Consider the following 27,381-nt stretch of genomic DNA (forward strand, 5'->3'; position numbering starts at 1 on the left):
TTAGGTCTATAGAGGTTGTTTGCAAAAAGGTTGACATAAAGAGTGCTTCCATGACGAAGCTCATGACTGTCCTGAGCTTTGCTCAGGTGCCAGCATGGCACAAGGAAATCCTTGCATTATTTTAGCACAAAAAAAATCCTCCGGCGTTCATCGTGGACGAGACGCCGTAAATCACAGACAGCACATTCTACCCTGGCCTTTTACAATCCAAAGTGATCACAATCCCACTTTCTTGTTGTATCCTGGCTCACAGACTGAGGTTTGCTAAGTCATCGGTCACATAGGCAAAGTTGTTTAGAAGCGAAAGTAACTTCTGTCACATCACATAATGGCCTTTCCCCTTCAGTGAACTGATTTTCCACCAGGGCAATTGTATTCACTTTTGGTCTGAACACTGCTTCAGCTGAAAAGCGTCGTTTTCAGCTGTCTCCCGTGTCACCAAAGCAAGAGGTAAAATATCATATATGCTATGGCTAAGTGCTTCCACCTGTCTGATTTTTCATGCAGCTGTTCCACATCTCTCATAATCCGTCAGTGCATCAGTCAGCTTGTGAAAAATAGTGGCGGCAACCACCAGGAAGAGAGAGACAATATGATTTTTGACTTATTTCTAGAGAGAAATATCCAGGGTCATAAAGTATTTCACTTTCGTTTGTCTAACTGAGCATTCGTGTATGTCAGTAACCGGGCAACGTGGTGACATAAGATGCCTTTAACAACCGGATCAAACCATTTCCTTACAGGTACTTTCGGAGATATCAATCTGCTGCCTTGTAAGACTTATAAGACAGGACGTTGACATGCCGACAGTCAGGGGGTAAAGTAGAATTCGGAAGGTGCTGGAACTCAATTTGCAGTTTCAATTAACTCTCACACCAATGATCAGGGAGTAACCTTAACGGTTACCTTAAGATTACACTACGGATAATAAAGTGGACGACGTCTGTTAAAGATGAAATATGATCGGCTCTTACTTTATTTCCTGTGAAACACTATTGGACCTTGTTGTCTCTGTTGTCCACAGGTGCGAGCAGTGACCTCAAGGTTTAAAACCCTTTCCATGTTATCGAGGTTGGCGGAACACCGTTTCGGATCGTTCCGACTCACTTTAAACCCCTGCTTATAATGACATCCTTAAAGGCGACAAAGGAAAATCAGGCAGGAGGAGAGGGGTAACAAAACAAAACAAAAAAGAAAGCACAAATGTCACAGAGGGAGCATAAACTCTTTGCTAATTCCTTCTCTTGCAAGCTTAGCGATTAGCACCTCAATTCGTCTTGTGTCCGGATGGCAGTTAAAAAGTAAAAAGTTGTGTGGCTTTCTCTCACTCTCTAACCCATTTCATTAAATTCCCAGGGTTTATATATTTTTTTTAACACTCATGTCATATGGATGTCCTGTTTCAGATTGCATTCCAATTTCACTAGACACTCACAATGCAGTGCAGATGCCGAACAGCTCTGGTTTGTCCAATTGCATATCCAAGTAAAAGTTCTTGCCTCATCCCTGCATTCACGTCTTCGAGTCTTTAAATAAGACTGGAATTGAGATGTTAATCAGTTTCAATGTGAGCCGAAACACAATGGTGGCGCCTGATTAAAGTAATGAAGTGTAATCTTGCTGTCTGAATATGTGAATAATGCAACACTCTCGGGGTGTCACGCCGTCCAAGGATGTCCAAAAGTTAATTCACAGCCGGTCCAGTCACAACAGGCTAGCGCTCTGTCTCTTTGTCCTCCAGTGCCTTGACCTGGACCATCTCATTATCGAGGAACTGATTCTGAGCCCTGTGTGGCGTTTCACAGCACAGCAGCATCCACAGTGGCAAAAAGATCAAAAATGGTCTCAAGAGAAAACAGATCATTAATTTTTTAAGGTAGGAAGAAGAGATCTGATGGAAAAAGAGGATGATCGTGGTGATATAAACAAACTGAGCTGGAGCAGGAGATGGTGATAAAGGAGGGAGAGGCAGAAGGAGCAAAAAAAAAGAAGCAGAAATGGGGGCGAAAACATGAAGAAGAGGAGTGGAGAAAAAAGAGTGAAAGTACAGAGGGCAATATATTAGCAGATGAAAAGCGTGACAGCAAAAAGGAAACCCGTGTGTGTGTGTATGTGTGTGTGTGTGTGTGTGTGTGTGTGTGTGTGGAGGTGGGTAGCAGCTGTGTAATACTGGGTAGCAGTCTGTGAATCTCTGTCTCTCTCTCTCTCTCTCTCTCACGATCTCTCTCGTTCTCTTCTTCTCTCTCTTTCCCGAGTGCACAGAATCAACAGATGCCATTCTGAACATGAGCTCAGAGAAATCGGCTTTCCCCGGCTAGCTGTCAGCTCTGGAGGATACACTCACACAATCTGTCAAGCAAGATCCAGATATTTTATGCAAATCACACACACACACACACACACACACACACACACATTTTGCCAAGTAACAGGTGTTCTGGCATCAACAAGGCTCTCAAAAAACTGATTTTAATTATGTGATATTTTTACTAGTGTACTATTTCTTTTGCTTCAATCACTGGGGTGCCAATATTTCTGCAATTGACGGTAACTTGGTTAGCTCAACCGTTGTTCACTGATATAACTTCACCTAATATTAGTGGGAAGCAACAACATCTGATCTGACCAAGTTCCTACCGTCAACTGCAGAAATATTGGCACCCCATGACTGAATAAAAAGACGCAAACACGCAATATTTGAACATTTCCACTCACGCAACTGGAGAAATGGTCTACATTTCATCTAACAGAAATGATTACTGTAAGAACCTTACTTAAAAAGTCTCGAAACTGTGATTGTGTTTGACCAAATATGAGCATGTGCACATGTAAATATTTAACCGACAAATACATATGGTCTGAATTGAAGAAGGCGGTCACGTGCTCAAGAATAAGAATATTACAGGAGCTTCGAATGTTGTGCACGGAGGAGTGTGAGATCCTCACAAATGATCACTTATTGCATGATATTCAGTTTAATACCTGTTATGCTAGGTGAAGCTGTGTTTTAGTGCGGTTAGCATGAAAGTTTACATCATGTTGGTCAGCAACATTAGCTGCAGCCACTAAACAAAGGCTCACTGATGATGACTGAGAGTCACATTTGTTTTGGATAATCGAAATGTAACCTTGCTGATCCAGGGAAGCCTGTTGCTAGGCAAAATATCACATGCTACATGCTACAAATACAAGTCATAATGCTTGTGCATTCTAGCTGAAGAAAATCTTTCTCTCTGAAGAAAAGTCCCTAGAAACGTCTTGAAGTTGAACTTGACAGACGTGAGAAAACAGTTCCAACTTCAAGTTATCTCCTTGACATTTTGTTACACCGGAACAAAATTCTCAGCATATTTAAATTTTAATTAATCGCAAATCTGATTATAATTTGGAAGAGCAGACCGAACTTATTATGCAAATGTGGTCACGTTCGACTGGACATCAGTTCTGGTGTTAAATGTTTAATTACGGCTGATCTTCTGCTTTGTAGCGATGAGCCCTGCGAGCTAATTCGACCTGACAGAGGTTTTATGGATTCGGGTGAAAAAACGCCAAATGAGTATGTTTGCCGTGTACAGCGATTGGCTTTCCCGAGCCCTAAGTGCACTAAGACACTTTTAAGCCGTTTTTGTTGTTCTCTTCTCCTCCGACACTCATTCTCCTCCATCAAGCGCAATCACCCCCTTAATAACTATGCAAATATATTTAGCTTGTGACATTACGTGCAAATTATGAACCACAAAACTGTCAGTTAATCAGTTTAGGATTATTTACTTTAATGGTGCATGGAAAGGGATGAAAAGCTGATCAGCAATGTGTCATGCGGTATAATGTGACAACAAATGGCGCCAGCCATTTTCCATACCGCTTATCCTTCAGGGTCACGGGGAACCAGGGTGCGTCGGGCATAAGGCGGGTTACACTCTGGACAGGGTGCCAATCCATTGCAGGGCACAATCACATACACACTGACACACCCATTTATACACTACGGACACTTTGCACAGGCCAATCAGCCCACCAAGTCGTTAGACTTGGGGAGGAAACCCGGGGAGAACACACAGGGCAGTGGCGGGAATTGAATCCCCAACCCTGGCGGTGTGAGTTAACCAGTAAGCCACCATGCCCCCACAAAATGCTATCATTCCATCCATCCATCTTCTACTACTTACTCCTTTTCAGGGTCACGGGGAACCTGAAGCCTATCCCAGGGAGCATCGGGCACAAGGCGGGGTACACCCTGGACAGGGTGCCAGTCCATCGCAGGGCACACTCACATACACACTCATACACTACGGACACTTTGGACACGCCAGTCCGCCTACCGTGCATGTCTTTGGACTCGGGGAGGAAACCGGAGTACCCGGAGGAGACCCCTGTTGGCCCCAGTGGGACTCGAACTCCGGAGGTGTGAGGTGAACCTGCTAACCACTAAGCACAATGCCACAAAACTGTATATAGTGCTATACATTACAGTCTGTGGATTAAAGCGATATTTACCCAGATACAGGAGTATGTCCTCGTATATACATTGAGCACATCATCTCCGGGTAAACTAATGTGATGTTGTTGTGATAAAGAAGAAGGAAGGGCCCGTTATTAATGGTGCCATGTTGGTTGCTTATTTTGTCAGGAAGGAGTGAATGAAGAAAGGAAGGAGTTGAGGTAGGAAGAAAGGAATGAAGCTGTGCAAAAGAAATGAAAAAAAAAAAGAAGATGGTGGGCGGGAAGGAAGGGTGGTAGGAAGGAATGAGTGAAAGAAGAAAGAAAGGATGGTAGGAATGAAGGAAGAATGGATGGTGGGAAGAAGGGAAATGTTGAGTGGAGGAAGTCAGGAGTAAGTGAGACAGGGAGGTGGAGTGAAGAAAGGAAGAAATCATATAAAGGAAATTGTACTCTAGAATAAAGAAAGGTAGGGAGGAAGGCGTTAAGAAAGAACACAAAAAAGAATGAAGATGTGAAGGAAGGATAGACTGATAAAAAAAAAGTGAAGGATTGAAGAAAAGTATGAAGGAAAGAAGTTGTGCTGACAAAAAAGGAGATAGGATGAAGGAAGGATGGAAGGAGTTCAAGCAAGCAAGAAAGAAAGAAAGAAGGTCCCTGTAGGTGTTGTATAGGAGATTTTGTTGAAAGGCAGTACTAGCTGACTGAAATAGCTCTGAAGTGTCTATTATGTATTGTATGTCCCAGAGGAAATGACATAATTGATCAATCTCCACCATATTGCAGCCAATGAACCACAGATGGTTTTTTCCCCAATCCCAGAGTGCACCTGTGCTGCAGCGCTCTCACTGCTGATTCTCACCCTGCTCTAACAATTTAACTCTCGAAGAGCTGTTAGAGCGGGGAAACATTAAAATGGTGTCGTGACCCCCGCCCCCAGATCTGGAATTATCCACCGTGTGGCACACAGGCCTGCAGGGAAATACCACGTTCACCTAGCATCGCTTTTACATCATACTCCCAGCATCGGCCATGTTGCCAAAGCAACCAGGCAATTAGCCATTATGGGGGCAAGGGGCAATAAAATCAGCCCCTGCAGCACCTATGGGGTGGATGTTATGTTGTTTATGATGGCCATTCCAGTTGTCCTGCTAGCACAAGCACACTGATGTCATCGACATCTGGGTTGTTCAGGCTTTAAACCCGAGTGAATGTCAGGTTACATATACTTGTATACAGTCGGATGAATTAGTTTCCAAATTGGAGGGAGGGTTGGGGGGGGTGACTGTTGGCTGGTACTGCAGGCATATGAAAAAAATGTTTACGAACTCCAAATAAAATTGTACGTCATAATCATAATCATCATAAACAATAATCGAGCTAAAAGAGATTTTCATTGCTTCCACTGCGCTTCTGTCCATGTTGATGGTTTAGCCGTAGCCTCATATGAGACCCACGCTAATTAACTTGCTCACTCGTTTTCCAGCTCTGAAACAGCTGTTCATTTTAAAATAACCAGTATGGAAACAATTTACTTTCCCACTGCCTGTGGTTAAGACAACCTTGTGCGCGGTTTAAAATTAAATTGTACTCTGCGAGAAGATCCTATGAAGTATATAATTAGATCTGTGTATAATCAATACATTGTTGTTTTTTTTCCATCACATGTAGTTCAAATAAATTGCAGAACTGAATACGCAGAAGAGAAGCAGTGTAAAAGCCTTGGGGGCATGTTGTCGTAGGAAAAGTATTAATGTTGAGAGTGTGCTGTGCTGTGGCCCGACACAAAGCAAAGTTACTCTTATCACCTTAAGTATTGCTTTTATACCACAGCAAGAAACATTTTTGTTTGTTAAATAAAACCATGCTATAGTTGTTGTTTTTTTTTCCTTTTATAGTTACATTTCACATTGTGAAACAATACAAGGCTTGTTGTGTTACAGAGAAACTGCAAAGTGCAAACTCTTCTGTCCTTGAAGACTTTCTTATCTCTCAAAACTACAAGTCACAGCTTTACCCCGACTGTAATAAAGCGCTGACACTGGAGACTCCTTCCAAAAAAAAACTGCTGAGTAAACACTATTATACTATTAAGTCATGGGTGTCAGACTCAGATGCCGGATTTCTTATTAGCGGGACATAAGGCGTTAATTCTGAAGGAATGTAGATCTGCAGATTTAGTTCAGTTCACAGTGATATAACACTCAAGATTAATGCTCATCAACCAGTGATTCAACTCCGTAACTAAATCCTGTATCGCTGTTGTGCTCCAGGACCCAAGTTTGAGCCATCTCTTTAGGGGCTTCTCCAGATTTTCCATCTTTTCTGTAGTTAGGAGCCAGATGTGATGGCACAGCCGACAATCATTTCTGCACAAATTGCTTAGTTACCTTCCAGTGATTGGATATGAGAGCCAGATTTGAGTATTTGGCAATGTTGAAAAATGATTGCGGCATTTCTGTGTTGTTTCTTTTAATCTTTGTGACTTTTTTTTTTTTTTTTAGGTTTTTTTTTTTTATTATCATTTAAAATCAGGCCCTAAAAGCCAAATTATCCTGCCATCACTGGACTAGTTATTCTGTGGATGGAATTTATTTAGTGTCTATTTAATTCAATCCTGTCAGGAGAGAAATCATTAGCCATTCCTCCGGCTTAATTGACACAATCAGAATCGTGTGGAAATAAGCTTTGACCTTGCTTCATCAAGGCAAATTCACTTCATGATGTCTAGCAATGTGTGTAATTAGTATGAGGAAAATATGCAAACTAACTTTTAGTTATTCATGAAATTGCTGGAATGATAATATGAACTTGACCTCCATCGGCTCAGACTAAAGCAGCCTAACATACAGCTAGTAAATGACATTTACAGGCTGTATGTCAACAGACTGATATGCATGGTCCGTCCCACATGGTCCTATCACCTCTGGTGGAGATGAAATTCATAAAAAAAACAGCTGTCTGCTATTACAATACACTCACCGGTCACTTTAATAGGCCCGTTTAATAACACCGGTACCCCTACTCATTAATAACCTGTACCCCTACTCATTTATGCAACTATTCAATCAGCCAATCACGTGGCACCAGAGCGTTTCATAAAAATCACACAGATACAGATCAAGAGCTTCAGTTAATGTTCACGTCAGACATCAGGATTTGACCGTGGTGTGGGTGTTGGTGCCAGATGCGCTGGTTTGAGTATTTCAGAAACTGCTGATCTCTTGGGATTTTCACACACAGGAATCACTGGAGCCAGACTGTTTCAAGTTGACAAGAAGTCTATGGGAACTCAAATAACCACTCTTTACAACCACGGTGAGCAGAAAAGCAACTCAGAATGCACAGTGTGGGCTACAACAGCACATCAAGTGTTAATCCTGTCTGCCAAGAACAGAAATCTAAGGCTTCATATTTTCCCAAACTGTCCAGTTCTGGTGGAAGCTCTTGACGTGTATCTGCATGATTTTATGCGTCGTTCAACAGCCACATGATTGGCTGGTTGGACAATTACATAAATGAGCGGGTGTACAGGCATTCCTATTATAGTGGCCGGTGAGCGTATATGCCCACATCCAATTACAGAAGTGTCCCATTCTTGAGTGAGTTCTGTCACTGGTGGTTGATCCTGGACTTTCAAATGAGGCTTTTATCAAGAGTGTGTTGGCAGGACTGTAAGCTCATTAGAATGCCACGAGCACTGTTGGCATCCCCAGTAGACTGGCTTAGCTGCCAGATTCTCCGTCCCTAGACACCAGGAGCCTCGGCAGTGGAGAGGAACTCTCCAATTCATGCCTGTTTTTCAGGTTGTGGCTTGGAGATCGTATGTGATAAATGCAACCAGGATTAGAAATCCAAGAATCATGAAAGCTGAGCTAATACCCAACTGAGCTGGTTAAACCTACACCGGATTAGCTTCCTTTAAACAGCCCACTGTTAGGTTAAATCAAACGGCTTATAAAGTTAGAAAGAAAGTTAACTAAATCTTAAAGACGTCATCAGCGTCGGGGTTGGAAAGTAAGAAACTACACCATTGAAACATTGGAGACAGATGAGCATCCCTGGCCAACCTTATCCGGAATCTATAGGTAATGCTTAGGATAATGTGTAAGGGGCATAGATAGCTAGCTATGTAGCGAGATATTTGTGTGAATTAATGAGCCAGTTAGCTTACGAACAAATCTAGCAAGCTACTGAAACCCCAACAGCATTTGAGTAAGTTAGCTAGCCAGCTAACATTACATTTCTTTACATATTGTTGTTAATGGAGGTGTTCACTTAGTACAGCTTAGCCACTGATCAGCATACAGTTCAACAACGCTAACAAATAAAGAAAAGCTAATATGGAGAGGGCTGCTAGTTCAACGTAGCCAAGCTAAAAGTTAGATCTGTGGTTATAGAATGTATGGTGGTGTAGCGTAACATCAGCACGCAAGTAGTAATAATGTTATACAACTCAGATGCCTCCTGCCAATATGCTTAAAATAAGATGTTAAATAAGATTAAACATGCTAACTGCTAACATTACAAAGAGCTTGTTTGGTACTACAGGCTCCGTGGGCTCACACCACACACACAAAAAAAACTGTAGTGGAAATTTCTGAAGCGAGTCATTCAATGTGGAGTTTTTCATAGTTTCAAAGGAAAAAATCTAACAAAAACATTGAGAACTGTCACGTTTTTTAAGGCATACAGTGAGGGAAAAAAGTATTTGATCCCCTGCTGATTTTGTACGTTTGCCCACTGACAAAGAAATGATCAGTCTATAATTTTAATGGTAGATTTATTTGAACAGTGAGAGACAGAATAACAAGAAGAAAATCCAGAAAAACGCATGTCAAAAATGTTATAAATTGATTTGCATTTTAATGAGGGAAATAAGTATTTGATCCCCTCTCAATCAAAAAGATTTCTGGCTCCCACATGTCTTTTATACAGGTAACGAGCTGAGATTAGGAGCACACTCTTAAAGGGTGTGCTCCTAACCTCAGCTTGTTACCTGTATAAAAGACACCTGTCAACAGACGCAATCAATCAATCATATTCCAAACTCTCCACCAAGGCCAAGACCAAAGAGCTCTCCAAGGATGTCAGGGACAAGATTGTAGACCTACACAAGTCTGGAATGGGCTACAAGACCATTGCCAAGCAGCTTGGTGAGAAGGTGACAACAGTTGGTGCAATTATTCGCAAATGGAAGAAACACAAAAGAACTGTCGATCTCCCTCGGCCTGGGGCTCCATGCAAGATCTCACCTCGTGGAGTTGCATTGATCATGAGAACAGTGAGGAATCAGCCCAGAACTACATGGGAGGATCTTGTCAATGATCTCAAGGCAGCTGGGACCATAGTCACCAAGAAAACAACTGGTAACACACTACGCCGTGAAGGACTGAAATCCTGCAGCGCGCGCAAGGTCAAGGTGCTCAAGAAAGCACATATACATGCCCGTCTGAAGTTTGCCAATGAACATCTGAATGATTCAGAGGACAACTGGGTGAAAGTGTTGTGGTCAGATGAGACCAAAATGGAGCTCTTTGGCATCAACTCAACTCGCCGTGTTTGGAGGAGGAGGAATGCTGCCTATGACCCCAAGAACACCATCCCCACCTTCAAACATGGAGGTGGAAACATTATGCTTTGGGGGTGTTTTTCTGCTAAGGGGACAGGACAACTTCACCGCATCAAAGGGACGATGGACAGGGCCATGTACCGTCAAATCTTGGGTGAGAACCTCCTTCCCTCAGCCAGGGCATTGAAAATGGGTCGTGGATGGGTATTCCAGCATGACAATGACCCAAAACACACGGCCAAGGCAACAAAGGAGTGGCTCAAGAAGAAGCACATTAAGGTCCTGGAGTGACCTAGGCAGTCTCCAGACCTTAATCCCATAGAAAATCTGTGGAGGGAGCTGAAGGTTCGAGTTGCCAAACGTCAGCCTCGAAACCTTAATGACTTGGAGAAGATCTGCAAAGAGGAGTGGGACAAAATCCCTCCTGAGATGTGTGCAAACCTGGAGGCCAACTACAAGAAACGTCTGACCTCTGTGATTGCCAACAAGGGTTTTGCCACCAAGTACTAAGTCATGTTTTGCAGAGGGGTCAAATACATATTTCCCTCATTAAAATGCAAATCAATTTATAACATTTTTGACATGCGTTTTTCTGGATTTTCTTGTTGTTATTCTGTCTCTCACTGTTCAAATAAATCTACCATTAAAATTATAGACTGATCATTTCTTTGTCAGTGGGCAAGCGTACAAAATCAGCAGGGGATCAAATACTTTTTTCCCTCACTGTACAATCATCCATATGAGCTCCGTGTGAAGAAACTTTAGCGATTTGCGTTTTTATTATTCGAGGGCTGTTGAATAAACCAAGGACTCTTAACCATAACCACAGCAAAACATCAGAATAAAAGCAGTACACAGCATTACTGCTAAGCAACCGTTCCGACATCATTATTAAGACAAGGTCATTATCGTATAACTTCTGCACATCCACTACACAACTTGTTGGTAAAATGTTGTGTAGTGTTGGGCAATATCCCCGGCGGTATCCATGACAACCAAAAGTAACCTACATCCAAACCAGCTTAATGCCCTGTAGCAGCAGCATGAGATCTGCCCAACTTCAAATCTTCTAGGGGGCACTTGAAGCTAATTCCCAACTGATCCGTTTGCCCCTCACTGTGAACGAACCAAGAGGGATTAAGGAACAAAATGTTTTGAGAAGAGAGAGAGAGAAAGTGAGGGAGGGTTAATAAAAAATGGGTAACATGGCCTCACGTTAAAGTAGGTTAAGGGTTTTGTGGGCCCTCTGGAATTTGCCGGGGCCCTTTGGTTTTATTTAAAGTCACAGTGTGTTTATATGCACATGATAGTCCTAAATCTCATTTACCCATGTTATTCCATCAAGGCCATATTCAGGACATGTTATATCCACATCTTTTCAGTTCATAGCCAAATACTTGTTGAATTAATGAACTTAACTAGGGGACACAGTGGCTTAGTGGTTAGCAGATTTGCCTCACACTTTCAGGGTTGAGGGTTTGAATCCCGCCTCTGCCCTGTGTGTGTAGAGTATGCATGCTTCTCCCTGTGCTTCAAGGGTTTCCTCCCCCAGTCCAAAGACATGCGTTCTAGGCAGATTGGCATTTCCAAATGGTGTGTTAATGGGATTGTGCATTCATTCAAATCTAGAATCCAATCAAAAAGGAGAAAAGATCAAAGGAAGCTTTATAAAACAAAAGATCTGTTGGGTCTGAAGCATTGCAGCTATTTATTACTGTGCATTTTTCTCTGAAATAATTGTCCCGTGCAGTATTTTTGGTACGAAAGGTGAATGCCGTTAAAACAGAATGTTCTCATATTTACTGCTTACTATAACACCATCCCACGATGCAACATGATGTGCTGCTAAACTAGTACAAGGGAACAATGGGTACATGGAAAACTCCTGTTTCCAAGTTACAGTTGCTAAGGTCGTTATTAGCACACGTATGTACACATGGACACACACACACACACACACACACACACACACCTCCCAGCTTTGAGTGAGGAGTAGCCTTGTAGACTCGTGTATGCTATTTGAGCATAGCTGTGTTGGCATGCTGCAGTTTTTTTTTCTTTCACCGTTTACTTTAGTGCTTATGACTTCGCTTTCAGTCTGCCGAGCATAAAATCACACTTCCTGCACTGGAACTAGTTGCCCTCCTCCTTCATTTATGTTTATACTCCTTCATGGTCACATTGATGCCATTACAACATACTAATTTGACGTGCTGCCAAAACTGAGATACAAAGCGTGCTCCTTTGGCATTAGAATTCCAGTAAAACATTAAAGTGCACAAGAATCTGTTTTAGAAATTTACCGGTGTATTTTTACCATACTTTTTTTTGTCTGGTTTGTCTGTTAAATGTCACAGGTCCTACCCACCAGTCAGCTCTCCCCTATTATTCGACAGCTACCAACCAGTTAACTAAAATTTTATCCATTTCTTATTATGTATTAGCACTAAAAGACAGGGAGCACTATTCGTCTAAACGTTCACTATCAAATGGTGTAACTCTAGAACATCCTTACGGCTTGGAGTCCTGTAAACGCGTCCATTATAGAGAACTCCTCAGTAAGTACGTGACTCTTCCAGCCAGAACGGTTTACTATATGTCGAGTTCAGCCTCCAATGTCGAAGCAGCCACTTCAGTGAAGACTCTCCAGACTATTGATTTGCAACGTCTTAATGCTTCCAAATGACAACGTTTGGTGGTGTCATTAAGTATATTAGATTTGTTCCCTTTCTTCAGTGAACATTTAGCAAAATTTTACAGTGCAGAAATGTGTGGCAGTCTGGGAAAACTCATCACCAAATGTGAAGGATCTGGAGAGGTTCTGTTTGGAGGAACGGTCTCAGATCCCTCACTATGTATTCTCCAACCTCATCAGGCATTATAGGAGAAGACTCAGAGCTGTTATCTTGGCAAAGGGACATAGCACAAAGCATTGACTAAAAGGGTGCCAATAATTGTTGCACACCTATATTTAACAAAGACTATATATATATATATATATATATATATATATATATATATATATATATATATATATATATATATATATATATATATATATAAACCTGTGTTTTGTTTGCAAATGTTTGATATCCATGAGAGCAAAGTATTTTTGTGATTTTTTTGAACAAAAGATCAAAATTTTAAACAATAAAGACAATTTCTCACAGCCTTCTTTGCTCATATTTACCAAGGGTGCCAATATTAGTGGAAGGCACTGTAGTTCAAAACCAATCTGGGAAACAACAGCATAGGAATTAAAAGCTACCAGTCTATGATTAAGTCGTATTGATAGGTTGTGGGGTGTTAAATATTAACTTGAAATGACAAGATGATTGTTATTAAGTCACAATAATGATATATTATGTTGAAATAATGAGCTTTGAAGTCCAAATAACAACATGTTATGCTTGTGACTTTCGTATATATTAAGGTTGAATTTGAACTTCTTGGGAGTAAACATATTTTTAAAGGCTAGAACTTTACTTGTTGTGGAGATTCATGCAAAGAGAAACATATTTCAGTTCAGGAAAGTCTGTAGATTTCAGAATAGGAGAAAAATGTCAATATATCACCATGTGAGTGGAGCTGGAAGATCCTAGCAACACGAGCTCAGCCTTCCAAACTGACAGGAATTTGCATCAACAAGAACAGCTAAGAGCAGGGGGGTAACGGGGGGACACCAGAACAGGGACATTAATAGATTGAGTCATGGTTTCAGATTGGTAAAAGCATCACTCCTTGATAGTCTCGGTTATTATGGGAAGAAGAGATGGAAATGAGTTTACATCATTTCCATAATTGTCTTATAATTGCTGTAATTATTTAACAGTTACCTGTGGCAATAACACAGGCTGTACTCAGTTACATTTCCTGGCTAGGGCAACAACAACAAAAAGCAAAGCAGGCAAAACAAAAAAAATAGCGCAAAGAAAGAAATGTAAATTGTTTCGAAAAGTCCAATACAAAGTGCTGGAAGTGGAGCAGTGTGAATCAGTAGCTGGAGAGGGAAGAGACAGCAGAAGGCTATGATGCGAAACAGATGGTCCAGGACGCGTGAACCGCTGCAGGGTACGCTCGAATGCTCTGTTAAAACCAAAACCGAAGAGAGAGAGAGAGAGAGAGAGAGAGAGAGAGAGAGAGAGAGAGAGAGAGAGAGAGAGAGAGAGAGATAACTATGATTTTCATAATTAGCTATGATCATGAATCCAAAAAGACGTTGAAAGAAAAAGAGATGAAGAAGGAGGTCTTTCCAGCATTCTCTAATATCCAGAAGGCATATAGGCAAAACACATGATTTTCTAAAGCTTCCAAAGGGGCCTGTTTGATCCACATACAAGCCATCAAAAAAAAAAAATCTATTCTAAGATGTGCGTCTGGAGCGAAAACTTTGCGTTTGTAGTTTTGCGAGACTCAGAGGGCCTGATTCGACTGAGCACACTTCAAACAGATGCACAAAGTATGGATTCCAGCAAAGAAGCACTCAGGTGTAACTGCACCAACCGCAAATGCTAGAAAGGTAATCCATGTGTAACGCTTTGTGACTCTCTAAAATGCTCTGCAGATAAAGCGTTTGATTTTCTTTTAGTGAAACGTTTCAAAGATGTCGAATCAAAGCTGTGTGTTTGCAACAAGTGGTCAGGAAGGCACAATAAGAATGCTAGAAGAGAGTCATGAAGAAGCATCACACACTCACTCCTAAACTCTCCATCACCCTGTCCTCTATCAATAAGCATTGTTCTTTTTTTTTACGCACGAATTCAGTCACCATTTGACCTCTAATGTGTTTCCCCCTTTGGTCTTCCTACAGATAGACATGCATGCTGGAAATCAAAGTTGTCCATATTTGAGAAATGTATATGTTTGCTCACAGAGAACAGAAAGAAGGACTGAATGACAGCAAACATTAAACCAGTAAACCGATCAGGCATGATCGGGAACCTTTAGGTGAGCCTGCCTAAGCCAGAGTTTCCTGCCCCCTCCACGCACCTTCGCTCCATGTGGCAACCCAAACCCTTGCCCTCCACCTTCTCTCCTTTCCTCGCACATCCCCTTGCCATCCCCCTGCCAACCTGTGCCAGCCACCTGTCGAGCCACAGACACATGCCATTCCGGTTCTTACCGCCGCTTGCTGTGCTGCCAGTCCTGACCTCTTGGTGGACCCCTGTCTGGAGCTCAGCCTCTTCCAGGACTCAGAGAAGCGCCCCCTGCTGGTGGGGCGGCCCGGACCTTGCGCCTCCTCACGGGTGGTGTTCACCCTGAAGCCCTCTCTTCTCCCTTCCCACTTGCGCTTGGTCATGGCCCTGAACGGCGGGCTGCAGTTGGAACCGGAATCTGGAATCGTTCTGAAAAGCGAGCTTACACCTTTAACTGTTAATTCTTTCTCTGAAACTGGCTTGGGGTGTTAGAGCATCCCGCTCTTGCTTCTTCTTCCTCTCCTCATTCCCCTCCTCTTCATGAGAAAGGGGGGGGGGACGAGATGAGTTTGCCTCCCGCACCCTGTTGCATGTGCCAGTGCTGCCTCAGTTATCGTTTCAGTCAGAGAGATAGAGAGAGAAGGGAGCATGTGAGAGAGAGGGTGTGTGTGTGTGTGTGTGTGTGTGTGTGAGAGAGAGAGAGAGAGAGAAAGAGAGAGAGAGCTCTGGAAACTGTGTGTATGTTTGTTTGCAGGCTTGCCAGGTAGGTAAATTTCCTCTCGTCTCAGCCTCCCAATGGCTTCAAATTGAGCGGGCAAAGACAATCGCCACGTTTGAGCGAGTCACTCATGATCCAAGTGCAGCATCCCCCACTCTCTCTCCCCACACTCGTTTACTCGCTCCTCTTTCTCTTTCTCCCCTCCTTATCGCTCCATCTCTTACTCAGTATAGTTCTCAACCCGCTTATCGCTTTGCCATTCCTTCTTCGCATCCAAGGATTGTTTAGAACAGATGCCGGAGGTTTCAGGAGGCAAAATGTTTCCTGTTCCAGAAGGTTTCTGCTGCTTTGTTTTCCCCACCGTTCTCCTTTCCTTCCCCCTGTGTCTCTGTTGCTTTTAATCGCCACAAGAATTTAATCCAACCGTTGACAAAGCCTAGCAAGGCTTTCCCTGCATTAAAAACCACTGGATACTGACTGAGTAAAAAAAAAAAAAAAAAACTCTTAAGCACCCGAGTTAAGACCCTCAGTTGGGAGTTGCCCGAAACAGAGGCCCTTCTAGCCAAGAAGTCTCTCTGTGTATTCACCGGTGAACACCTCTTCTACCGTCACATTTCATAGCCAAGTAAGATGTTTTTGAAGGCGTGTGATGTTGCCCAAAACTCTCCTTCCGGTTGCTGTTATTACTGAGCAGGTCTCTCAAGACCTCACGGCATTACCTTTTGAAAACAGAGACAGTTCACTCCACTGGGATTGGGGCTGTGGTCTCAGGTAACAACGAGATGGAGAGGGAGGAGTGGGCTGAGGGGTTTTCCTCATCTCTCGCCGACGATGATACACACTCATGTGATTTGTCAGCTGGGGGAAAAGATTACAGGTGCAAAATACAAAGAGATTTGAACCTTAATGGAAAAAGAAATGGTCAGGAACAAAAACAAAAACAATCTTAAAGTCTGAACTAATTAATGCACACCACCGGAACAGGACGGTCTAGTGTACGTTCAACGTGTCGATACAACATTGAAAGTTATACAAACCTTCCAAATGTAGCTCCGTTACTATACCTATACACTCACCAGGGGCAGGAACACCTGTAGCTCTGCTCGTTCATGTTGTAACAGGCTATAAAATCCAACCATATCAATTGCATAAACGTCTATTTAAAAATTGTAAATGGTAAACAGCAGTGTGTTTCTCATTCACACACACACACACACACACACCAATGGCACCAGAGCTGCCATGCAACGCACTAGTCTGCCATTAGGAGCAACTTGAGGTTCAATGTCTTGCTCAAGGCAAGTAGAAGCATGTGGGCCAGGGATTGAACCTCCAACCCTGTGATCAGTGGACAACCCACTCTACCACCTGAGCCACAGCCACCCCGATGCAAATATCCAAATAGCCAATCATGTAGAAGCAGCACAATGCATAAAATCATTCAGATCCACGTCCTACTGATACGGATACAGGTCAGAGGAGAATGGCCAGACTGGATTGAGCTGACAGGAAGGCTACAGTAACTCAAATACCTACTCATTACAACCGTGCTGAGCAGATAAGCATCTCAGAACGCACAGCATGTTGAACCTTTAGGCTATGACAGCAGAAGAACAAGAACCTGATGCTACACTGGACACCCGTTCACCAAAACTGGACAGTTTAAGATCGGGGAAAGGAAAAGGTCAACTAGAATTTTACAACCTTTTCAAGTATATCAAGAGTGGATTAAGGGTCTGGTCAGGTAAACGTTCAACCATTTAACCACTGAACCCTTCAACACACGCACACATGTTACAAATAACTCGGAAATCTACCAGAGATCCTCCTCGAATGTCAGGAAGTCATGGCATTTCGAATAATAAAGCCGTTTCCCAGTTCAAATGTTTATGTGATGAGATTTTATCTATCAGATCATAAAGCATTTCTTACAGCGCTGCCTTTATGAGATTCAATAAGACTCATAAGGCATTGGCAATAAAATACTGACTCACACCACACATCATCTTGCCTTAGCTCTGGGAGGTGTACGTGTGTGTTTAAAGACTCTGAAGTTTTGTTTTCTAACCTGAAAGCCAAAAAAAAAAAAAAAAAACTCAGTGTTGGTAACCTGCTGCTAATCCCCCGATGGCAGCCTAATTCATCCCACTTGGAAGTAACAGTCATTTCACTTAAAATAAAATAAAAAAACACACACGCACACACACATTGGTTATCGGAACCAAGAAAACAGGAGCAAAATATTTGAAGAACAACGGCTAAGCTCCCTGAGGCAAGGCTGGTCAGCTGCCATAAGAAAAAAGCTACAGTTAACAAAGGGAATATGCCTTTCAGTCAAAAAGCAATTTAAAACTGTTGCTAACTCCATTTGCTGTCACTTCACTAGCCATGGTCGAGCAAGATAACTGTCAAACGATTTGGATCAGATCGATTTAAATCCCAACGAATACCAAGAGCTCTCCTGATTGGTTTTGCTGTTTCTGCTATGCCTGGTAGGCTAGCTTATTAAAGAATAGTTGTGCTGACACGGATAAGTTCACCGACAGTATCTTTCTTAGAGTTTCACAAATGATCATGTTTCAAACAGGCTAGTGAACAACTTTGATCCACTAAGAGGACCAGTATTTACCTCGATGGGGGTAAATCATCATGATTTCAAGTCATGTGTCTCGGTCTGTAGTCGTATCAGGGTAATAAATACATGAGCTTTTGATTAAACGTCAGTCCTCTAAGGAACCGACAATGCCAACATGGAGCTAATTGCTAAATGTGCAAGCGTTAAGGCACGGGACATTTTTCCTACCTTCATGTCGGTGCCGAGTGATTGCAGAACTCTTCGGCTTTGCAATTTTCTTTTCATCGGATCCTGTTCTCTGGTGGATCGAGAGAGAAAAGACCAAATGATTGTGTTTTTCTTTAAAGGACAAACGTATTTGCATAGCAGAACCTACGTATGAAAATGCAATATGTTGGAGTAGAGAACGGGTTTAAAACAGAAATCTTTTTCAGAGCTGGTGTCAAAAGTGTTAGGTTCTTCTAATAACTTGAAGATTTGGGAAATATGGGTCGGCATATTCAGGTTCACTTAACTATCGCATTTTTTTACCGACACATGAACATACACGACTGTGACTGTGGGTCACGACGCTAAATTCAGTAGTATAACTATTATAACTGAGGCTTAACACTAAATTGGAAATGATATCCTTTTACGAAAGTTTTTTTTTTGTAAACTATATCACTTTTTTCTTAGAAATCTGATTTTCTTTATTTTTAGATTTGTTGCAGAAAGAAGTATACAGACAACAGCAGATTTGGCAGCTTTCCAATTTTCAAACATAACTATTCTGAGGCACTTTATTTTTTTTTCCTTTTGTAAAGCAACGGAGGGCGTCAGTATTTCTGATCTTGACTGTGATGAGGGAGGAGGGTCAGGGAAAGAGATAGAGTGAAACCTTTCTCACAAGTCATACCTTTTAAAAAGTTTTCCACAATTCCTAAGGAAAAAAAAAAAAATCTTCCATCCCAAATAGCCTTGGTTTTTCCAGATTTATTTATTTATTTATTTATTTATTTATTACTGTCATTAACTGCATAATGAAAAACAAAGAAATGCCGTATTTGTGAGTCAGAAAGTACGGGGATGTTTAATGAGATTTTAACGTACAGTTTGTTTGGTTGTTGTTGTTTTTTTTTCAGTAAATTTACATTCGAACTTTTCCAGATACAGTAAGCAAGGAGTCTATCCTATAATTGGAGTTTTCGACTGAAATCACTTCTTGTTCTTTGTTTCTTCACAACTTTCATGTTCTAATGATTCTGAACTTTCTGCTGAAGATCATTACGATCGTCTAAATCCTCCTCCCAGTTCCTCATCTCCTTTCGGTTTTATTTCATAATTCTGTGCAGAAATGATGACCTCACCGAACCTGGCCAGGTACTTTTCAAAAAACGACTGTGAGTCATACCTTCCAAAAAAAAAAAAAAAGCCATAAAATACATCTGAAAAATAAAAAGCATTAATTAGAATATTTAAACAATTCATTTTAGGTGTGTGTGTGTGTGTGTGTGTGTGTGTGTGTGTGTGTGTGGTCATTTTCCACCCACATTACTGGCATTTCTAGAATTGTGTTTCAGTGTACGAGCAGCGTGGGTGTTACACCTGGGAGTGCTCGATCCACTGATATTCACACCTTCCCATTCCTTTTTTCCACTTCACACTTCCCTTCTTCTCTTTCATCACTCACACACTCTCTCTCTCTCTCTCTCTCTCTCTCTGTTAGGCCCTCGACCCTCATCTCCACTCTATTTCTCTACAGCCCCCTCCCTCATTATATCTCCCCTTTTCTGTCATTTTTTCTTCTCTAACCTGACACACACTTGTCAGACGGTCAGTCCTCCGTTCTGAGCTCATTTATCTGTCGAGGTCTCAGACAGCTGCGTCCACCATTTTGCACCGGCGTTAATTGCAGAGTACAAACGGTTCTTTATTCTCTCCGTTTAAGATTTGGATGCCATTGTGGTGTCAAGGAATTTGCGTCATCGACCGCGGCTTTAAGCAAGCTCGCCCGACGCGTTTTTAACGGCCCGTCTAATTGGCACGTCCTTTTGATGAACGATAGAAAGGTTGCGGATGCATTTTTAACGGTGTACAGCCATCAATAATCCAGGGGCCGCATCGACACGCCGGCGTGTTCGCACGAGTCTGTCATGAAACGATTCCGATTGGAAATGAAATTGGACAGTGTTGTTTTTCTCTCTCGGTGCTTTCAATCAGTCTAGCTCTGATTGTTTTTCAGAGTTTATTTGAATATAATAATAATTTTTTTTTTTTTAAAAGCATGCAGGGTCCAAAGGTCTGCAGTTTCTTTTGTCTTATTATTTTTTCCATACAATTTCATCAGTCCCAAAGATTAGTTATAGTTGGCTGTATAAATGGTAACACAAGACGAACTGAATATATATATATATATATATATATATATATATATATATATATATATATATATATATATATCAGTTAATAATAGTTATTAAGTGACTTTCTATGCTTGTCACAACACAATTAGCACATTTTGGCTGATTAATTGTCATATAAATTATTGCTTTTGACAATGCACATACAGCTTTATATATATTTTTTTTATCAATATTGAAAATGTAAGTCAAATGTCCATATTTTAGACTGTAAAAAATGCAAAAGGAAGACTGGAAGAGATGATAAATAAAGAGGTACTTCCTCTTTGTAGACTGATGCATAAAACCTCATTCTGAAAAACACAAAGATGTCACTGGTAGTGAGAGGAATGATGGCTCTTTACAGTGAGGCAAATCATTTAACTCTGTTAACCAATAAGAGTCGACTCTCAAATGACTCATTGCCATTTTTTTCTAAACTGGGCAATTATTTTCCCCAATGTTTTGAAGATTGTTCTTCTTTGCTTTTTTTTTTTTTAATGAAATCTTTCTATTTATCCATTTCCCTTACTTGGCATTACATTAAATTAAATAATTGTTAGTTTACGTGAGCAAGGCATTATGAAGCCACACTGCATTGATAGTGCATTTGATTCACACAGCTCAAAGTAAAGCACTTTCCTAAAGAGGGGTCCCGGATCTACAAAGGGTCAGCTCTCAAAGTTCACCTAAAATAGTCGAGTCAAAGAGCCGATTCGTTCACAAATCTCTGACACACGTCACTGGGGAATCTTTTTTTTTTTTTTTCAAAAAGTACATGGATAATGTATAGGATTTTTTTTTTTTTTTTTTTTAGAAATGATGCCTAAGTTACAACTCAGCTACAAAATGATTGCTTCGTATGACGAAATAGTTTATAGTTCAAAGCCCTCGACTGAGTGTGATGAATAAATTATGATTGTGCGGCGATTTAATTGTATCAGTGAGCTCACTGAGAATTTAATGCCTAATGTCTACAACATCGCTCACGCTTGCCTCATTACATATACATATTTCCGTAGAAACACACCCCTAAAACTTTGTGATCATCTCAGATAATTGTAATTAATCGATGATGACAAAAAAAAAAAAAAAAAACACATTCGAGTGTAAGGAACTAGACCACTGATTAAAGAACTGAACCACATAACAATAATTGTGGGGGATTTTACCATTTGGATTTCTGGCTTTGATATCATAACAAATAGGTTTAGTGAGTTGCCATGGCAACAAAATCATGCCCCAAGCCCAAGACTCTTAGTTCGGGTTTCAGAACCAAAACAGTTCCGTTATGGTAGAAAAATCACAGTTTGAACAGCACCAGTTTTGCCACAGGATCTACTTGAAGTAATAACAGCAGCAATGCAACTGAAGGAAACTGGTGTGTGAAGAGGACATCCCGACAGACTTATAACTTAATATCCGGATTTCTCAAACAGCTGCAAGAATTCTGGTCTTAAATAAGGCGTTTTGTACATAAAAAGTATTAAAATTTTATATCCGTAAAATATAAAGATATTGTTAAAAAAAAATTAAATAAAAAAAAACACTTCCTGATAGTGCACCCAGACTGTAATATATAGGAGACAAATATGTGTGTACAGGACGGATGCTCATATCTCTTCTTTGACGTTTCCAGTCAGGCTGCTGACTCAGATCATAACCGATTTTCTCCTTTAGTCATGGAGCTAAAAGGGAAAGTCTGAGGATGGAGCGATTTCTCCTCAAGAAGAAGCATATGGTAGAGAAACCCTCTTGCTAAGCGCACTGTCACAGATGGCGGATGAATAACAGCTATCATTTATTTACTACACACAACAGGCAAAATCAGTGTTGGTAAATCAGCAGGAGCAGATTTTTTTTTTTGACCCAACTGTGAAGTCAACATGAAACATGACTCATCTGAGCGACTTGCTGCAGTAGACAACTGCAAACAGCAAAAAAAAAAAAGAAAGAATAAAAATAAAAATCATAACAGCAGAGATGATTATGTTTGAGTTCTTTATATTTCTAATATTCAAATTCAGACTACCTACCAGTGTCCTGCTTTTATTAATATTCACGAGTCTTCTCTCGTGAATTCCAAAATCACGAGGTCCTAGAAAAAGAGCACGCAAACTGGCAGTAGATTTGATTCAAGGGCCACAGGTGATGGCCTCAGCGTGGTGTCTCGAAAAAATAAAAAGATTCACGCTGACCCCATGACACTGGCAGGGTTCCTTTCAATTCGACTTCCCATTGACGTCACATCCAACTGCAAAAAAAGAAAAAGTGACCGGATACCAAGCAGCACGTTTAAAAGTGTAGACTCCTTCTCTTCGCCTCCATCACAACTTATACTGGAGTTGGCCCGTTATACAGAGAGCATGCAGAGAAGGCCGCAAAACCTGTGCTGGAGACGGAAAGCGAAGAAGAGAGACAGAAAAGGAGGGATGAAGCGGGGAACGTGTGTCACACGTCATCGGGAGGTGGCACCTGGGTAGCACATGGGCGTTTAACACCCAGAGAGGGTGCAGGGGAAGCCGGGGGTTGGGTTGGGGTTGGGGTGGGGGGCTGGGGGAGCCGCAACCTCGGTATAGGTTGCTAGGCGAGGGAGCTATAAACACTCCTGTTTAGAGGACGGGCTAATGATGTCAAATAAAATAAAGCAAACAGTCGGAGGCTAACGAGTGCTAATTTGGCTGGGGTGATGAATAAATGACGAGCTCCCTGCTGGCGGACGAGAGGAGGAGGATCGTGGGAGAGAGAAAGATGGTCCGTTGAAAAGAGCATCTAGGACTCGCGTCTAGTGTTTAACTCAAACAAACCGTCAATACGCAGTGAAGATTTCCAACGAGCAATCTAACTAAGAGCTGTTTTTTAATGCTCACTTTCACACATCTCACCAGCCACAGCTTTCTCCTCGATTTCATTAACACTCGCATGAAAAACAGTAAACGGATACACGATTGGTGCGCAAATTTAACTTCTGTGCTTTTGACTTGGAGGTCATGTGACGTCATCAATGTAATGACAGCTTAAGAAAGGGTCTCCTGCCAAAAAAAAAAAGAAAGAAAGAAAGAAGGAAAGTGCCCCAAACATTAAAACAAATGAAGAGAATTGGTTTATATTACACTTAGAGGAAGTGGAAGATAGGAAAAAGCAGAAACACTAATCACTCAGGAAGAGGAAGACTGCAGAACTCAGAGGAGGTAATGTTTGAAATGCTAACGCTGCTTCGAGAGAATCTCACAATATCCTATCTCACAATCCACTTGACTGGCACATGGGGTTAACTCATGGGGCTTGACCAAGATCACTTGTTATTAAATCGATTGATTCGATTTTTCCTCATTTTTTTTCTCCAATTTAGTCACCTGGCAATTCCCACCCACCAGCCAGCTCTCAGCTATCATACGACAGCTACCAACCAGGGAGGGTGTAAGGTTAACCAGGCTAAACGTTTTCTTCTAGACACTAGACACGTGAAGCCAAACAACCACATCTTTTCACACTTGTCCTCATGCTGTGAGACTGGGTAGCGTAACACACTCAGAGGAATGCGCCATCTGTCCTCTTCTGCATACATGAGCTCACAGATGCATACAACTGACTAGTGTTGATTGACAGGGGAGAGAGTGTATACCATGCATCTCAGTGAACTTCTATTAGTGGTCAGTCTTGTTGCTTCAGCACAAAACTAAGAGAAGAAACATCTGGGAAACCAAACATCTAGTGTTTGATTTACCTTAATGTCATTTACGTGCTCTATCATCACTAACTTGATTCTAGCTTCTCTCAATTTTAAGATACCCTTTTAAATTTCACCACGTCTGCCCCCCCCCCTTCCTGTTCGTTTCCATGCTTTGCCAACCGTAGCGCAGCCCTCGGCTTGCATTCGGTTCGCCTCGCAATCCGTCGTAGCCAGAAAATTCTGGATGAACAAAACACATCCATGTTCCTCCATCACCGAGGCCTTACGTAAGACAGAACAGACCCTCAAACCCACAATTCATCACATCGCCGGCCGTGACCTTCAAAGTGATTCGACTAGCATATGAAAACTGCATCAATATTTGATATGAGGTCACACTGTTGTGCATGTGGTGGGCTGAAAAAGTGACAGGAAGATAAACAACCGCTTATTTTTCTTAGTAGAAATATTTCGACCTGCACTTTGAAGCTTATACTTTGTCCAATGTGGAATTACACCATTTAGACAGTAGGTGGCGCTTCTACGCCTCGTGCATCAATTAGAAAGCGTAGCCAACATGCACTGCGCATGCGCAGTTCATTAATAAGACCTTTTCGTAAACAAACGCTGAATAAGCTCTTCTCTGATCCACAGGTACTCAAAAATAATTAATAAACGTTTTAGGTTGTTTTAACACTAATATAAATAGTCAGTGAAGTGTTTTGTAATACTCTTGTTCGACTGTAACAGGTCTCCCGTATAGTTTTTTTTTTTTTTTTTTTTTTTTTTTTTTACTTAAATGCCATCTTAGCTCTGGTTGCTAATCAGCCTTCCGGTCATGGTTACAGCAGTAACTTCTAGAAACTTCTTTGATGTGGGAAAGAAAAGTGAGTTTGTAAATGTTCACGTGACATGAAAATGTCTTGTAACGCGTTTTAACGTGATTTTACGTTGTCGTAAACAGCAGACTGAGTTCTGTTGTAAAATTATATACGCGCCATTTTGTACATTTTCTGTCGGGTCCGCCATCTTAGGTGCATGATTAAGCCTTTAACAGCCTATAAATGAGTGTGTGTATGTGAAGAAGCGTGTGTTAGGAGAAAGTGTGTCACAATAATGCTTTAGCTGTCATTCAGTTTCTGTGTCTGTTTATGAATCGTTTGGTGTCACGTTAAGGAGATGCAAATTGCTGCAAAAAAGTTGTCATTGACAGCAAAAATAAGGAAAGAATAGTGACTAAACAAGTAAGAGGAATGTTGTGAAGTCAGGGGGAAATGGTAACTCGATGTTTAAGACCTTGGGAGTTTAAAACTTCTCATAGGAAGGTTGTGAGTAAGGTCAAAGCAAGGCCCTTAACCCTGAACTGCTCAGTGATATAAATGTAAGTCACTCTGGATAAAGGTGTCTGCCAAATGCCCTTAATGTAAACCTGCATCTTGCTTGATCCACTTGTTGCTGGTCCAGTTCGGTCTGAGAGCAGTCACTGTTGGGGTCAGTGCCTTGATGAACTGCTTGACGACTTGACCTTCACTCATCTTGACCACCGCTATTCAGACTCCTCTCCAACCACCCTGGTCAGACAGACTTCCACGCACAGAGACATTCACCAGCAAACATCGATGACATTCACTCTTCTCTGAGAGGTATGGACAAGAACACACTCACACACATGCATACGTGTAATCCACGTGTAAACCCCCACCATCTCAACACCAGGCAGGTCTGTTACCGCCGGTACAGGTGGCGTCCCACTGCGGAGAGCCAGGCCGTTCCTCAACTGTTTCTATTCAGGAAACGAGGTTTACTGCCTAAACATCACGGTGGCCGAATCTCAGATGAAGCTTCTGACACATCGGATGCATGAAGGGTTACAAGAAGAGCGTAGTGAGTCTGAGGTCATCTGAACCATAACAAACCAAAAAATTATATGTATTTAAGTATATGCTCGATGGCCTGAATGGTAAACGCTGAAGTCGAAGGTGTCCGGATAGACCCTAAAGCCATAGAAGTGGCGCTGAAGCCAAATAATTCAAGAACTGTAGAAGTTTGAGTGTTACTGTTGATTTTTATATTTATATATATATATACACACAGGATTTTCTACCAGATCTTGTCTTGCCTTATAGAAGTGTTCATGAGCCTATGTTGACGCATCTAATGAAGGCCCGGGGGACAGTTCTTTATCAGCAGCAGGGTTCAAGATATTGTATAATTGTTTATTGATCTAAGGCACAGACACAGACACACACACACACCTGCTGAGAAAATCTACCATCTCCACTCGGGCAGTATTGTATTCCTGGCAATAAAGTGGACGACCCGTGATAAATTTACACATGTATACGTACTGTGTCTCCCACACGCACTTGCTTCGTATTAGTTACTCAGTGTTGTGGAACGTCCGCAAAATAGTGCGTGTTCCTGTTAACACTTAACGAAGCTTATAAAAATGAGTGCGTTCATATAAACCCGTGTGACCTTGTAACTGCTGTATAAGAATCCAGTTAAAGTGACTAGCTAATAGAGAGTTTGTAGAACAGCAATTCACATATCTTTAAATCTCGGATAAAGCCTTACAATTCCAAAGTGTCCATATATTTGGGATATGTAACATAAACACTTAATATAACCTTATATATAGGGAATCCCAGCTACAATACCAGCTGAAGTTCCGTTTAGTAAAATTGAATCGTGGATTTATTTTTTTTTTTGATATCACTGCAAAACTATGAGTGATGAGATAAAGTAAAGCAGAAAGCAAAATGTGCTTACTGTGATATCATTTCCTAAACGGTTGCCTTTGCCGAAGCATTTTAAAGATGCCATCGAGAGTGAAACTGGTGATGATTGTGTCTAGTGAGATCCATAATTAGATGACTCAGATACATTAGCCACACGAGCTGAAATGAATCAAGAGAGGCAGAGTGAAAGCGAACGAGCTGAAGGCCTTAAATGATGCTGAAATCCAATCAGCACTGAGAGAGGGTGGGTTGTTTTTTCTAACCACCTAAAAAAAAAAAAAAAAAAAAAAATCCATAACCCATCAGAGGACCAAATGGAGCAACACCGAACCCACACACGACGAATGGCTCCATGGCAACGGGCA

At 41.5% G+C, this 27,381-nt stretch overlaps 1 protein-coding gene and 1 long non-coding RNA gene across 2 annotated transcripts in view; one reads left to right on the top strand and one right to left on the bottom strand.

Annotated features, from left to right (window-relative positions):
- trpm3 (transient receptor potential cation channel, subfamily M, member 3) overlaps window positions 1-15,613 on the bottom strand; it is a 178,663-nt gene extending 163,050 nt beyond the window's left edge. Inside the window, exon 1 of the mRNA XM_053674280.1 lies at window positions 15,135-15,613. Coding sequence (XP_053530255.1) covers window positions 15,135-15,311 — 177 coding nt within the window. The 5' untranslated portion in view covers window positions 15,312-15,613. The remainder of the gene's footprint in view (window positions 1-15,134) is intronic.
- Window positions 15,614-24,870: 9,257 nt separating this feature from the next.
- On the top strand, window positions 24,871-26,318 carry LOC108255675 (uncharacterized). Its single transcript, XR_001810150.3, has 3 exons — window positions 24,871-24,929; window positions 25,740-25,918; window positions 25,992-26,318. It is a non-coding gene; the product is annotated as an uncharacterized LOC108255675 (long non-coding RNA).
- The last annotated feature ends 1,063 nt before the right edge of the window (window positions 26,319-27,381 follow it).

Source organism: Ictalurus punctatus, chromosome 22 (genome assembly GCF_001660625.3).
Source record: "Ictalurus punctatus breed USDA103 chromosome 22, Coco_2.0, whole genome shotgun sequence".
In the NCBI taxonomy this organism is placed as follows: Eukaryota; Metazoa; Chordata; class Actinopteri; order Siluriformes; family Ictaluridae; genus Ictalurus; species Ictalurus punctatus.